Source organism: Protopterus annectens, chromosome 1.part1 (genome assembly GCF_019279795.1).
Source record: "Protopterus annectens isolate FY-2018-M chromosome 1.part1, PAN1.0, whole genome shotgun sequence".
Lineage (NCBI taxonomy): Eukaryota > Metazoa > Chordata > Ceratodontiformes > Protopteridae > Protopterus > Protopterus annectens.
In genome coordinates this window covers 444,081,099-444,096,688 of record NC_056726.1, presented here as the reverse complement: position 1 = coordinate 444,096,688, position 15,590 = coordinate 444,081,099, and the positions used below count along the sequence as shown (strand labels likewise).

At 41.0% G+C, this 15,590-nt stretch overlaps 1 protein-coding gene across 1 annotated transcript in view; it reads right to left on the bottom strand.

The window, feature by feature from the left end:
- The window catches only part of LYST (lysosomal trafficking regulator), a 3,825,950-nt gene that overhangs the window by 3,677,533 nt on the left and 132,827 nt on the right, over positions 1 to 15,590 (bottom strand). The window contains exon 2 of the mRNA XM_044075805.1: positions 7,479 to 7,677. Coding sequence (XP_043931740.1) covers positions 7,479 to 7,670 — 192 coding nt within the window. The 5' untranslated portion in view covers positions 7,671 to 7,677. The remainder of the gene's footprint in view (positions 1 to 7,478; positions 7,678 to 15,590) is intronic.

Genomic DNA, 15,590 nt, shown 5'->3' with positions numbered 1-15,590 from the left:
TCCACTTCCCTTTATACTATCCTAGACAAATCAAAATTGTTAAACACAGTCATGTGTTAACCAACCCCTCAGCATAGTTTCTAAAGCCAAGTAGTATTACTGTGTTACAGTAAAAGCAAACATCCTTATTATGTTCATTTCAAATGCCCTTGCATGTTCTGCACTAAACATGTTCCCACCATTTTATGACAAGTTTCACTTTCACCTACGAATGCTAGATCTGCCCTGGCTCCCTCTGAAAATGAACACCTTGTTTCAGTGAACCAGTCCAATCTGAATCAATTCTTGACAACAGTAGTCAACAATGATCATGGCATGAAAACAAAGACACTTTAGTCAAACATTCAATGCACTCATGCTTTCCTTTCTGAATGCAAACTGCTTATCAGCCAAAATTCCCTTAAAGAGTCTACAACTTGATTATTATTTTTAAGAAACATTCTTCTCTGTATTAACAAAAAACTGCAAAGGAAGAAATTACCATCTGTACAACTAGACAATGTGGACAGCTGCCAGATCCACATATTTTAATCTTTTCTAATTTGCTTTTTTTACATTAAGTGACCAATTCAAGTGAAGGCTTTAGCGTCACTGTAAGGCATGTCGGTGCCTCTAAATGAATGTTGATTTAAAGTCTTTCGGCTTTTCCGGTTAGGGGTCGCCACAGCAGAACTCCAGTCCGCTCATGATTGGCAGTGGATTTTTATGGTGCCGAGTTGCCAGCCCGACGCCCAACTTTCAAAGAATGGATGCCCATTCACGCTCGCACCTACCCTGCATGTCTTTAGCATCACTCGACCGCTAGGAGGACATTGCAGACTCCACACAGAAGGCGCTCCAGCCGAGAATTAAATGGGAGAACCTCTTGCTGTGAGGCGACAATGCTAACCGCTGCACCACCGCGGCTTACTGAATGTTGATTTAAAGTGCAGTTCCTTTATAGCACTCACTTTTACTTCATGAAAGGCTAAGGTCATACCTTCCACTCCAGCTGAAGTACAGCTGAGCTGTGTATGCAAAATATATACAAGTGACTCAGGACAGGCTAATTAAATCACATAGACTTATGAAGAAAACAAGGGTCACCATTAATCCTAGTTAACTCTCAAACTGTGCAAAAACTATGCATTCATTTTCAGCTAAATATTATGAAGTATGAATGAATGAATGAATGAATGAATGACAGTAGATACAGAAAGCATGCATTTCTGTTAACTGTTACTTAACTTCAGTAAAAGCAGTTATCTTCCAGTTTTAAATTTTTAGAGAAATACTGGCAGAATTTTAAGAACAAATAAAATGTAACTGCAGGCCTTTTCTCAGTAATAATGGCATCAGCAGGTGTAACGGCCAGTCACTGAATGTGATGGGGTAGATGTACCTAAAGTTCTGAGATGCATTATAAATCACAGTCAACAGTGCCTGCTACTTACATTTATATCCTGCTATGCAAGTATGCCATATACATTTATAACATGCTAAGTATGTTTTTTGTTTGGAAACGTCCATACAAAAAGAGTGAATTTTCATACACAAACATAATAAATCAGCATAATAAGCATGTCACAGCTTCTCTCACTGACTATGTATTTGGCTGTCTCAGTATCAGCAAAGCAACATCATGCTTCACTAGAAGGAGAGAGTGGGGAGACAGTGACACAAAAATATGAAATGGCATAAATATAATGCAAGGAGGGTTTTTTTGTGGGAACACATGGTACAAGGCATGCAAAATGCTGTTAATTGTTAGTACTAAATAATCAAAATGATATGTGACATTGTGAAAGTGATTAGAATACTGTTATATAAAGTACAGTTGTGTACCTACCACAAATGTAGATGTTCGAGTGTATTCACTGTTGCAGTCATTACTCTTGGGTTATCCTGCTGGCAGGCTACCCTCAGTCGGCCAGAATTCCAAAGTCTAGGTCCAGCGTCGGTTGCTGTCGCCTCTTCCCTGACGTCAGTACGCCAGGAGTATAAAAGATGCAGCCGACGCCATTTTCTTCAGTTTTTCTTGTCCCAGATGTCAGGTGCCCCCAAATTGGTAGGCTGAAAAATATGCCAATAAAAATGCATGCAGAAAAATAACATTTTCTTCATCTACAAGCAAATACACCAAATAGGTTGTATAGGACAGAGAAGTGCAGGTAAGCCCCAGCAAAGAAAAGGGGGATGGAGGGTGGGTAACCTGGACTGCAACAGTGAATACACTCGAACATCTACATTTATGGTAGGTACACAACTGTACTATGTTCATTGTGTTTCACTGTTGCAGTCATTACTCTTGGGTTGAATCCCAAAGTTGAGGATGGGTGGCTGGGCTAAATAGGATTTGGAGAGGCTATGAGGCCCTGCAGAACTGCAGTGGCAAAGCCTGCTCTGGACTTAGAGTAAAGAGGTAAGTGGTAGTGCTTTGTGAAGGTGTGCACTGAACTCCAAGTTGCAGCCTCTAAGATATCTTTGGTTGGTACTCTTCTGAGGAAGGCTGCTGAAGTGGCTGCTGCTCTGGTGGAATGAGGCCTAATGCTCTTAGGCACTGACTTGCCATGTTGAAAATAGCATTAGTGGATGCAATGGCCTATCCATTTAGAAATAGATAGCCTTTCCTTGTGATCCTGCAGCATATGACATTAAAAGTTGCTCAGTCTTTCTGAAAGCTTTTGTTCTGTCCAAGTAGAAGCGTAACTGCCTGTGTATGTCCAAAGAATTCAGAATTTTCTCACCCTTGTTCTGTGGATTTGGATAAAAGGTAGGCAAGTGAATGGTTTGGTTGAGGGCCACACTGGACACCACCTTAGGCATAAATGTAGGGTTGATCCTCAGAGAAACCCTGTCTGGATGAAAAATGATGAAAGGTTCCACAGCCATTAGTACTTGTAACTCCGAGACTAGCCTTGCAGAGGTAATTGCTAGGAGCAAAGCTGTTTTCCAGGATAAGAAATTTATATCTGCTGTTGAGGCTGGCTCGAAAGGAGGCAGTGTGAGTTTTTCCAAAACATAACTGAGGTCCCAGGCTAGAACTGGTGCTCTCCTTGGAGGCCTAATGTTTTTGGCCCCTCTGAGGTACTGCCTTATTAAAGGATGAGAAAAGATAGGTGGTTCCGTGTTGTAGTGGGCTGAAATGGCAGAGGCATGAATCTTAATTGATGAGAAAGAAAGGCCTTTGTTCAGCATCTCAGTTAGGTATTGTAAAATCTGAGGGATATTTGGTACACACGTGTCAATGCCTTGTTCCTGGTTCCAAGCACAGAATCTCTTCCATTTTTCTGCATAAGATTTTTTGGTACTGGGCCTCCTGGCCTCCAAGATAACATCCATAACAGCTTTTGAAAGAGGAGTGTTCTGAATGGCTACATTATCCGCCATGCTGCCAGATTTAAGGTCCTGAGTTGGCTGTGCAGGATCTGATTGTTTTGTTGGGTCAGCAAGTGAGAAGTTTGAGGCAATATCCATGCTGGACCATGAGACACGCTCTTTAGGATTGGGTACCAATGCTGGTGTGGCCAGTCTGGTGCAATCATTATCATTTTTGGCTTCTCTTGTCTGACCTTTAGGAGTACCCTGGGAAGGAGAGGCAGTGGGGGAAAAGCATATACTGCTAGATTTTTCCAGCTGAAGGATAGGGCGTCCACTTTCCATGCTTGCTTGTGGTAAATCCTTGTGCAAAATCTCTGCAATTGGCAGTTGTGAGGGGAGGCAAATAGATCTATGTCTGGGCATCCCCATTTCCTTATTACCATGCTGAAGACTTGTAGATCAAGTTTCCATTCGTGGAGATCCATGAGGTTTCTGCTTAGTTCGTCTGCCAGAGTATTTGTTTTTCCTGGCAGGAATTGTGCTTGCAGGTGAACTTGAAAAGCCAATGCTGTGTCCCATAAGGTCATTGCTTGTCTGCAGAGGGGGTAGGAATGTGTACCTCCCTGCTTGTTTATGTACCACATGACCGTAGTGTTGTCTGTCTTTATCAGTAACTGTCCTGGGTGAAGTAGGTCCTTGAAAGCTGTCAGGGCATTTTGAACAGCTAGCATCTCTTTTTGATTGATGTGAAGATGCATCTGGTTTGCAGGCCATGTGCCCTGAATACATTTTCCTGCCATATGGGCCCCCCAGGCATAATCTGATGCATCCGTTGTCAGTGTCTGTCTGGTGGGTAAACTGAATGGCAGACCCTTGTTGTGGCGACAGGCTTCTGCCCACCATCATAACTCCTGTTGCAGGCAGGGAATGAGTGCAATTACTGTCTCCAGGCTGTGGCAATGCAGAGTCCAAACACTTTTTAGATACCATTGTAGTTTCCTCATATGCAGTCTGGCATATGGAATTAGTAGAATGCAGGATGCCATGAAACCCAAGGTCTGCAGGATTTTCCTTGCAGATAAGTGGGTTTTTGTTGCCAATTTCTTGAAGTAAGTAGTCAATTGCTTTTGCTTGTCTGACGTGAGATAAGCCATCTGGGCAGTTGTATTTAAGCTTGCACCCAGGAATATTATCTCTTGAGAGGGCACTAGTTTTGATTTCTTTTCGTTTACTGTGTACCCTAGGCCAATTAGTAATCTTTTTACAAAAGCCAGATGCTTTAGAAGAATGTCTTTGTTCTCTGCTTGAATTAGGCAGTCGTCCAAGTAGGGATATATTTGAATTTCTTTTTGTCTGCAAAACGCAATTACTGGTGCCAGGCATTTTGTGAAGACCCTGGGCACAGTAGATAAGCCAAAGGGCAGTGCAGAGAATTGGTAATGCATTGAGCCAGCTATGAATCTGAGGTATCTTCTGCAAGATTGTCTAATTGGGACATGCAGGTATGCCTCTTTTAGGTCCAAAGTTACGAGCCAAGCCTTCTTGCCCAGCATGGGAAGTAGCTGCTGTAGAGTCAACATCTTGAATTTTGGAACTTCCAGAAAAGAGTTTAGTATAGACAGGTCCAGTATTGGTCTCCAGGTTTTGTCCTTTCTGGGTACTAGGAAAAGTCTGGAGTAAAATCCTTGTTCCTGCTCTTGTGGTACTTGCTGAATGGCCCTCATGTCCATGAGGGCTGTAATTTGTTTTTGTGCCTCTGCCCATTGATTGTGTGGCAGGTCTGGCATACCTTTTGACCTTGGTAGAGTGTGAAAATGGAACCTGTAGCCTTGGGACACTAGGTTCAGGACCCATTTGTCTTGGGTAACCATTTGCCAATTTGATGAAAAAAGTGCTGGTTTCCCCCCAAGGGGGCTGCCAAAAGAAAAGTGCTTGGATCTGGTAGAGGAAAGTCATTGGGACCGTTTCCTGTAAGGCTGTGATTTGTCTTCTCCGCTTTTGGAGGTAGGAGCACCCCATTGTTTAGGCCTGTATGAGCCTTGGGGCCAAGATCTGCCTCTGGGATGCCTGTATCTGCCTCTTTGTGGTCTGTCTTGACACTGGAAAGGACCAATTTTTAGAAGGCCAGTTCCTGCTAAACCTGGGTGGCTGTACCTGTAAGAAATCATTGACTGTCTGCATGGATTTTGCTTTATCCTCCATTTTTTTCAACACCTCTTCTGCTTTAGTACCAAACAAAGTATCATGCTGTAATGGTGCATCTAATAATTTTGCTTTAACATGATCAGGCAGATTTTGTTCCTTTAACCAAGCATGCCTTCTAATAACAGAACCTGTAATAGCGGCCCTGCAAGAGGCCTCCAGAGAATCATATCCACATTGCAAAGTATGCTTTCCCACTTGTTCAGCTACATGCAATAAATCCTGCAATTCCTTGTTCTCTGAACATTCAGTATTTGTCAACAATTTCTGTTTAAGCAGTGACATTAAATATTGCTGATATTTAAGCATATGAAACTGACAATTTAAAGCCATTACAGCCAGGGTAGCAGAAGTGTAGACTTTTTTCCGCCATCGGTCTAGAGCCCTAGAATCCTTATCAGAGGGGACAGGGTTTTTTGCAGTGGGAGCTTTAACCCTTTTGGGACCCTGAGATATAGTTTCTTGGTCAGCAGCGGGGTTTTTATACAGGAATTTATGAGAATCCAGGACCCTGTAGTATCTGTCTGGCTTTGTAGGTGCAGGGGGTAAAGAGTCAGGACACAGGCCGGACTCTGAAAATACATCATCTACAATGTTTAGAACAGGTGGAATAGCAAGGGGTCTGTGCTGAGGAAGTAGCAGAAAGTCTCTGAGCCTTTTCCTTAGATTCAGAATAATCTTGGCTCTCCCAGTGGAAATGCTCCCTCATAGTATGCAGGGTTTCCCCAAAAGAATAATCCTCAGGAGGAGAGGCTGAAGGAATGGATTCTTCAGCATCAGAATCCTCATAGGGAAGCATGGAGTAATCCTGTTCAGAAGAGGAATCGGAGGAAATAGAAACCTGATAAGAAGAATCATACTCTGTCTCTTGCCTGGGCCTCTTATCAGGAGGGGGATGGGAACCCCTGATCAAAGTAATTAGGTCTTCGGCCATTTTGAGCATCTGTTTCTTAGGCATGGAAGTCTGAGTAGGAGAATGCTGTACTTGTTTGTTTGTCTATAGAGCTGCTTTAGTCTTTGTCTTTGAAGCTGAAGATGGCTTAATATATAGTTGTGTAGGTCTGAAGACACCCTCAGAAGCCGATGCCTGCTCAGCGGCTCTGGACCATCTGAGGGAATGATTTCCGAGTGTCCAGAGACCCAGTCTGTTCCACGTGGGAGTCGGAAGCGGCCTGTGGCTCTGAGGCAGTTGGCGCCAGGGTCTGCAAAAGCGCCTCACTGAGAACCGGTGACTGGCCTAGCAGAGGCCTCGTCATCGGTTTTGGACCTCGGATGCCTATCCTTTTCCTTGTCCTTGCGTTTTTTGTAAACTCCGGTTGTCGGCTGGTCTGACGGCATTATATAATTAAATTAAATCTTCGACCAAAGTAATGAAATGCAAAATCACACCGACACTTAATAGTGCGTGGGTTAAATCTAGCACAAAACCAACAGCTAGAAACGTTGTGATCAGGGCCTAGGCAAGAAATACAGTAAGAGTGAAAATCCTTATGAGGTATTTGCTTCCCACTAGAAATACAATTGTTAACTTTTTCTGACATCGGTCTGGAGCAAGAAAAACGTTTCCCCAACAGGGTACTTAACTTTAATGAAGACTTCAGTTCTGAAATTCGGATTTGAAAATCTCAGGAGTTGGCCGACCAGCACTTGCGAACTGCTTTTGCTTCGGGCACCGCGCGGCAAGAAAGACTGAAGAAAATGGGGTTGGCTGCATCTTTTATACCCCTGGCGCACTGACGTCAGGGAAGAGGCGACAGCAACCGACACCGGACCTAGACTTTGGAATTTTGGCCGACTGAGGGTAGCCTGCCAGCAGGATAACCCAAGAGTAATGAATGCAACAGTGAAACATGATGAACATCTAAAGATTTTTTGCGATGTCACTAAATTTTGTGGCTGCCACTCCACATATGTTATTGTCCCTATGGACTTCAAAAGTAAAATAAAATAATGATGAAATAATATCATTTTGATACCTGATCAATGATGGAGTCCAATGTACTCAGCAGCAAAAAGCCTCGACCTTGGACGAGGTACTCTCCAAGTACTGCCACATGACTCTCCTCTTCTTCCTCCTCCCTGGCCTCTGCCCTCTGGGCCATTGCGTTGCACAGCCGATGTACATCTTTTAAGAATTCACGTGCCAAAGTATTACTGAGGCTGCTCATGTCAGAGCTACACAGAATAAGACAGACAGAAACAGAATATTATTCAAATAAACTGACAAAATGTAAAGAAATTATTAACTGTTAAAAATTCTGGTGCATCAGCACTTTGTAAATAAGGTGCAAGGGTATGAACCAGATGCTTAAGAGTAAACTTACAAATCATAAATTTCCTCTAATACAATCTGTGAAAGGAAGCCAGCTAAACATTTTGTAATACCTACTGTCTGAGACTGCAGGTCATGAGGTTTAACCACCACCTAGTTCTTAAAAGGGTACAAAGAGAAGTCTGTCCTCAGCTTAAAATGGTATTACAGAAAATATTTTTTACAGAAAGTTTGAATTACTATGAAATTCTAATTAAATATGTAGTCTGCAGTACACATTCTAAATTATCACTGTCATGAAAGATTTTAAACAAGACACTGCACTAAATATGCATCTCCTTGACACACTATTAGTGAAAAGCAGCAATCATGCTACTAGCATAAACTTTCTTATTTATGTTAATGTTGTAATACAGTCAACTGCTCACACTCACCAAATAATGCCATTATGTTGATCACTGTTTTAGTTTAAAAGGCAGCAGCCAAGCTAGGCTAAAGTTTCAAAATGGAAAATAATTACAAAAGTAAATATTTACTTTAAAATATATTTGGAAGGTTACAAAGCCAGTTTTATATGAACTTTAAGTATATGAACAAATAAAACTACTGTTCTGACATTAAAGAAGAATCTCCCCAAAAATGCCTCCTGTAGAGAGAATGTGGAGACCATCAGGAAAGTAATTAGGACAGTTACAACCCACCCTGAGACAGTCTGAGGTTTTCTAGGGGCCACTGCAGATACAGACATGTGAAGTACTTGGGAGGCAGACTGGGGGTTATCTGTTTCCAAAACCTTCCTGTTTCTGCTGCTCTAGGCTGCACTATAATGAAATATATAACTGGCTCCTCTAGATTCTGGGAAAGGAATGCTGGACAGTGAGAAACTTTATACCTACAGCTGTTCTGACCTGCCATGTCTCTTTCAATTAATAACGTGCTTACTTACTTTTCAAAAAACAAGGAAGGGACCTTTAAAGGTGCAGCCCAACAAGGTTGCTTTACAGTCCCCAGTCAACTAGGTCAGCTGCAGCCAGTAGTACAGGCGAATGGCAATACTAGATCTCAATGCTCCAGCAGTCATTTCCATGGTATTAAAGCACACGTGATGACATTACCAAGAAAAGATTAAGTCAAACCCTTGATCCTAATTTCTTCCCTTTCACTGAAACCTCCAGCAAATTTTTTACAATACTCTACAGTTCTCTCATATCTCTCAGAAAATAAAGCATGTGTGTTAAACAGTTCAGTGCCTCCAAGTACGATATGGCAAAGACATGTTTCTGGAACAAGTCTATGTCCTGAGACTTCTTACCAAGGAGATGGACAGCAGGGATCTGTACAGTGGCAGCTTTCTGAAAGATGGCCACAGAAACAATGGAATCAGGCTTGGAAGTTTCTTTCCAAAATGGACTCTCTCACAGAGACCAGAAAATATTGTTTTCTTTCTCAAGGACAGAGGCTATAGTGTAAGGATCCCATCATATGCTATGGTGGTAGTCTGAAAGGAAAGGACAGTCCAGAAAGTTTGTGGGTGAGAAAATAATGTATACACTCTCACTTTGGGGGAGGAGAGAGGGTGAGTGGGCCAATTCCACCGCTACTGGATCACTGCTAAATCTTTTCAAAACAGGGGCTATCCAGGAGAAAGGAGGGAGAGCTTACCTCTTGTTTACTACCATAATCGCCTGTTGGAAATTCAAGATAAGGGTCTATATGTTGTGATTTACATGGACAACCTTGAACCTGGGGGAGGGAGGGTCAGTCTCCAGGGACTCCACCAGATTCCTGTGAACAGAAGCCACAAAGGAGTACTTTAATGCAAAAGGGAAGAAGACAAGGAAATCTACATCTGGGAATAACAGCCTAGGCTGAGGAAATGCCAGAAGCACTGTGATCAGAAATAGCTCTGAACGTGCGTCCCAAAACAAGGCAGGAGACTCTCTGGATAGAAGCTGTTTTATACTCTGTATTGAAATCAGTGATATCAGGGGAGATTATGCCAGAAAACGTGACGTCAGAACTATCAACATCTGAGAAAGGCCAACAAAGGCACTACAGCCAATGTCTGAAACTCCAATTCCAGAAACACTTGTACCAGAACCAGCTGTACTAAATAAAATGGCAACAGGCAGGATGACAAGGCATGAAGTCTTACTAACAGTGGAAAGACCAACATCAAGATAATCTACTGTGGGTAGGGTACTGGAATAGAATTCAGACCCAAAAGGAATGGCCAGCATCAATAAAGTCCGCATTGGTAACACCAATGTGTGTAACAAGGAAAGCTATGCCATTAAGGCAGATGTCAGAACCAACAACAGTGCCACGATGACACAGAGGAAAAAAAAAATGCTGGCATTAAACATGATACCTGGCATTCTAGGACTATGGAGACAGGAGTAGATTTTTTTTTGTAATACGAAGGATCAACAAAATGACTACCATTCCTGTACCCAGCTTTCCCATTCATTTCTTCTTGGGGTGACAGCCCTCCAGCTCATCTGTTCTCCAGTGGATGCGAGAGATGGGTGTTTTGGAGTAAGGTAGTCTTCAAATCCTGTGGACTGCCCTACCTCCACTTCCCACCCCCACCCTCCCGTGGTAAAAAAGTTAAAGTGTTGCCTGTGATCATTTTATCTCAGCCAAAGCTTTTGCACTGCAAGCAAGAAGTAGACAGAGAGAAGTGCGTGTGTAAGGTGCATGATGGGAAGGGGGCAGGGGTTGAGCTGCTGGTGTAAGTTTTATTGACCATATGGTCCTACTGACTGCAATACAAGCCTCAGTGGTCACTTAAGATGGATTTCTGCATGTTCAGGTTTTGAATTTCTTTCTCTTTTCAACATATGCAAGGTATACAAACCATGTTGCAACCTTTAGACTGATCTCTAATTACCTATCCGACTGAAGGTTTTTTAGAAACTTTTTTTTCATAAACTTGGAAACTTTTAGGAAGGAAAGATGGGAGTCAGTACCATCTTCATCTGTGTGTGTGTGTGTGTGTGTGTGTGTGTGTGTGTGTGTGTGTGTGTGTGTGTGTGTGTGTGTGTGGTGAATCTGCAGGATAGTTCATGCATTATTTTGCACAAGGCACTCCTCTGATCATGCATTATTTTGCACAAGGCACTCCTCTGAATCTTCAAAGAAGGAGAGTGTAATGGTAATGAATACTCTTTGGGACTTGATGCGGTGAAGGGAGACAACACAAGGCCTTTGGAATACCTGTTCTGCTGTTTGGCAGGCAGTACAGTTGAAGGTTCAGGAAAGGACCGCTTCATATACATACTTGGTGTCAGTACTGAAGTAGAATAAGATATGACTGGTGAGAGGATACAAATGACACTTGTTAGCTGAAATACTGTGAGTGTAGAGACAGGCATGCGTTAAAGTGTAGAATAAACAGAAAATAGAAAGGAAATGAGAAGACAAAGTACTATTTATGAATATGTATAGCAGGAAGATGAGAACAGATGAGAGAGATTACAGCGAATATAAAAAGTGTATACACCCCTGCTAAAATGCCAGGTTTTTGTGATATAAAAAAAATGAAAAAACTCAAAACAAGAATATAATTGTAAATACTCAGCAGCCAACGGCAAGCAGAGGTCCAAACTCAAAAATGGTAGCAAATACTTTAATAACCAACCAGAATAAGCACTTTCGTCTTGTATGCAAAACTTCATCAGATAACTCAACATTACATCACATTACTTTTATACCGCTCATAAATTAGCTACAATTAAATTTTAAAGACCCGAGTCCATATATAATGCAAAACACATGCATAAACCTTTAAGATAATGCCTTATGAAATAGATGTAATCAAAATAATAATAAAATAATAAGAAAAATGTGTAAAAAGTCTTGTAAAAGGACAGGCAGTACGTATTGCAAGAATGACCTCAGATAAAGCTGACTTAATTGGGGAACTTAATTTCCTTGGTGAGAAGTTTATGGAGAGGGGGTATCCAAGAGAGTTGGTCCAGGGTGTGTTGGATGAAATATACAGAGGGTGGGGTACTAGATATAAGGCTTTATTGGGTAAACCTTTGGATAATTCAGTTAAAGGAAGGGAGGACAATAAATTCCAAAGGGCTTGTGTAACTGAATTTAATACCTTTTCAGATACATTCACTGACATTTTAAGAGCCAATTGGAGCATGTTAAAAACTGGCAAAGAGTTGTATGAAGTAGTGAGGAGTGAACCCATATTTTCCTTTAAAACAGGAAAGAATTTCAAGAGAGTATTTGAACAAATGGAGACACCCAATTGTGTAACACGTAAGGCAACTAGTTCTTGTGGTAACTGTAAACAGTGTTCACGCATTATTAAGGAGGACATTATATGTTTACAAAATGGTATGAACAGTATAGTGTGGTTTTGTAGAGGCAATTGTAACACCAAAATGATAGTGTACTTGGCTATTTGTGAAAGGTGCCCTGCATTCTATATAGGAAAGACGGAGAGGGCCTTGAAGGAAAGAATGTATGAGCACTTTCACGACATTTGGATTAAGAAGGAGACTAGTGCGCTGTACAAACACTCTATTGACTGTTCTTTTTTTAGTGGTTTTAAATTTGGGATCATTGACATCGTGAAGATTAACCCCCGGGGGGGGGTGAGATGTTAAAAATGTGTTGCTTAATAGGGAATTGAAGTGGCAGCTTAGGCTAAAATCTAATATTTTTCCCGGTTTAAATGAATTTATCACTATTAAGCCGGTGTTAATAGCTAGAGCAGTAAAAATTGAAATTCGTATACTTTTTACACATTTTTCTTATTATTTTATTATTATTTTGATTGCATCTATTTCATAAGGCATTATCTTAAAGGTTTATGCATGTGTTTTGCATTATATATGGACTCATGTGTCTTTAAATTTTAATTGTAGTTAATTTATGAGCGGTATAAAAGTAATGTGATGTAATGTTGAGTTATCTGACGAAGTCTTGCCTACAAGACAAAAGTGCTTATCCTGGTTGGTTATTAAAGTATTTCCTGCCATATAAAAAATGGACCACAATAAATAATTTCAAAACGTTTCCCATCTATATAAATATATATATATATATATATATCAAGAGTACTTTGAGGGGTTGATGAATGAAGAGAATGAGAGGGAGAGAAGGTTGGATGATGTAGGGATAGTGAATCATAAAGTACAATGGATTAGCAAGGAGGAAGTAAGGATAGCTATGAAGAGAATGAAGAATGGAAAGGCTGTTGGCCCAGATGACATAGCTGTGGAAGCATGGAGGTGTTTAGGTGAAATGGCAGTGGAGTTTTTAACCAGATTGTTTAATGAAATCTTGGAAAGTGAGAGGATGCCTGAGGAATGGAGAAAAAGTGTTTTGGTACCGATTTTTAAGAATAAGGGTGATGTGCAGAGCTGTAGTAACTACACAGGGATTAAATTGATCAGTCACAGCATGAAGTTATGGGAAAGAGTAGTGGAAGCAAGGTTAAGAAGGGATGTGATGATTAGTGATCAGCAGTATGGTTTTATGCCAGGAAAAAGCACTACAGATGCGATCTTTGCTCTGACAGTGCTGCTTAATAGGGAATTGAAGTGGCAGCTTAGGCTAAAATCTAATATTTTCCCGGTTTAAATGAATATATCACTATTAAGCCGGTGTTGATAGCCAAAGCAGTAAAAATTTAAATCAGTATACTTTTTACACATTTTTCTTATTATTTTTTTATTATTTTGATTACATCTATTTCATAAGGCATTATCCTAAAGTTTTAAAGTTTTAGTATGTATTTTTTTGGTTTATGCCTGTGGTTTGCATTATACATGGACTCATGTGTCTTTAAATTTTAATTGTAGTTAATTTATGAGTGGTATAAAAGTAATGTGATGTAATGTTGAGTTATCTGACGAAGTCTTGCCTACAAGACAAAAGCGCTTATCCTGGCTGGTTATTAAAGTATTTGCTACCATATAAAAAAATGAGACCACAATAAATAATTTCAAAACGTTTCCCATATATATATATATATATATATATATATATATATATATATATATATACATATATCAAGAGTACTTTGAGGGGTTGATGAATGAAGAGAATGAGAGGGAGAGAAGGTTGGATGATGTAGGGATAGTGAATCATAAAGTACAATGGATTAGCAAGGAGGAAGTAAGGATAGCTATGAAGAGAATGAAGAATGGAAAGGCTGTTGGCCCAGATGACATAGCTGTGGAAGCATGGAGGTGTTTAGGTGAAATGGCAGCGGAGTTTTTAACCAGATTGTTTAATGAAATCTTGGAAAGTGAGAGGATGCCTGAGGAATGGAGAAAAAGTGTTTTGGTACCGATTTTTAAGAATAAGGGTGATGTGCAGAGCTGTAGTAACTACACAGGGATTAAATTGATCAGTCACAGCATGAAGTTATGGGAAAGAGTAGTGAAAGCAAGGTTAAGAAGGGATGTGATGATTAGTGATCAGCAGTATGGTTTTATGCCAGGAAAAAGCACTACAGATGCGATCTTTGCTCTGACAGTGTTGATGGAGAAGTACAGAGAATGTTGGAAGGAGTTGCATTGTGTTTTTGTAGACTTAGAGAAAGCATAAGACAGGGTGCCTAGAGAGGAGTTGTGGTATTGTATGAGGAAGTCAGGAGTGTCAGAAAAGTATGTAAGAGTGGTACAGGATATGTACGAGGGTAGTGTGACAGCGTTGAGGTCTGCGATGGGGGTGACGGATGTGTTTAAGGTGGAGGTGGGGTTACATCAAGGATCAGCTCTGAGCCCTTTCTTATTTGCAATGGTGATGGACAGGTTGACAGACGAAATCAGACAGGAGTCCCCATGGACTATGATGTTTGCAGATGACATTGTGATCTGTAGTGAGTGTAGGGAACAGATGGAGGAGACCCTGGAGAGATGGAGATATGCTCTACAGAGAAGATGAATGAAGGTCAGCAGGACTAAGAATATATGTGTGTGTGAATGAGAGGGAGGATGGAGGAATGGTGAGGATGCAAGGAGTAAAGGTGGCGAAGGTGGATGAGTTTAAATACTTAGGGTCAATAGTTCAGAGTAACGGTGAGTGTGGAAGAGAGGTGAAGAAGAGAGTACAGGCAGGTGGAGTGGGTGGGAGAAGAGTGTCAGGAGTGATTTGTGACAGACAAGTACCTGTAAGAGTGAAAGGAAAGGTCTACAAGAGGGTAGTGAGACCAGCTATGTTATATCGGTTGGAGACAGTTGCATTGACAAAAAGGCAGGAGTTTGAGCTGGATGTGGCAGAATTAAAGATGTTATGATTTGCACTGGGTGTGACGAGGGTGGACAGGATTAGGAATAAGTATATTAGAGGGTCAGCCCAGGTTCGAAGGTTTGGAGACAAAGCCAGAGAGGCACAATTACGTTGGTTTGGACATGTGCTGAGGAGGGATGCTGAGTATATTGGGAAAAAGATGCTAAGGATGAAACTACCAGGTAACAGGAAAAGAGAAAGGCCTATGATAAGGTTTATGGATGTGGTGAGAGAGGACATGCAGGTGGTTGGTGTGACAGAGCAAGATGGAGAGGACAGGAAGAAATGGAAACAGGTGATCTGCTGTGGCGACCCCTAATGGGAACAGCAGAAAGAAGATGATGATAATCTATGACCTATAACCTGTACAATTCAATTGAAAAAATAAACAAATCTGTTAAGGGACAAAATATAAAAAATAAAAAACGTACAACACACTGGTTGCATAAGTGTGTACACCCTTAAACTAATACTTTGTTGAAACACCTTTTGATTTAATTACAGCATTCAGTCTTCTTAGGTACACATCTGCCATCAATTAAAGAGAGACTGA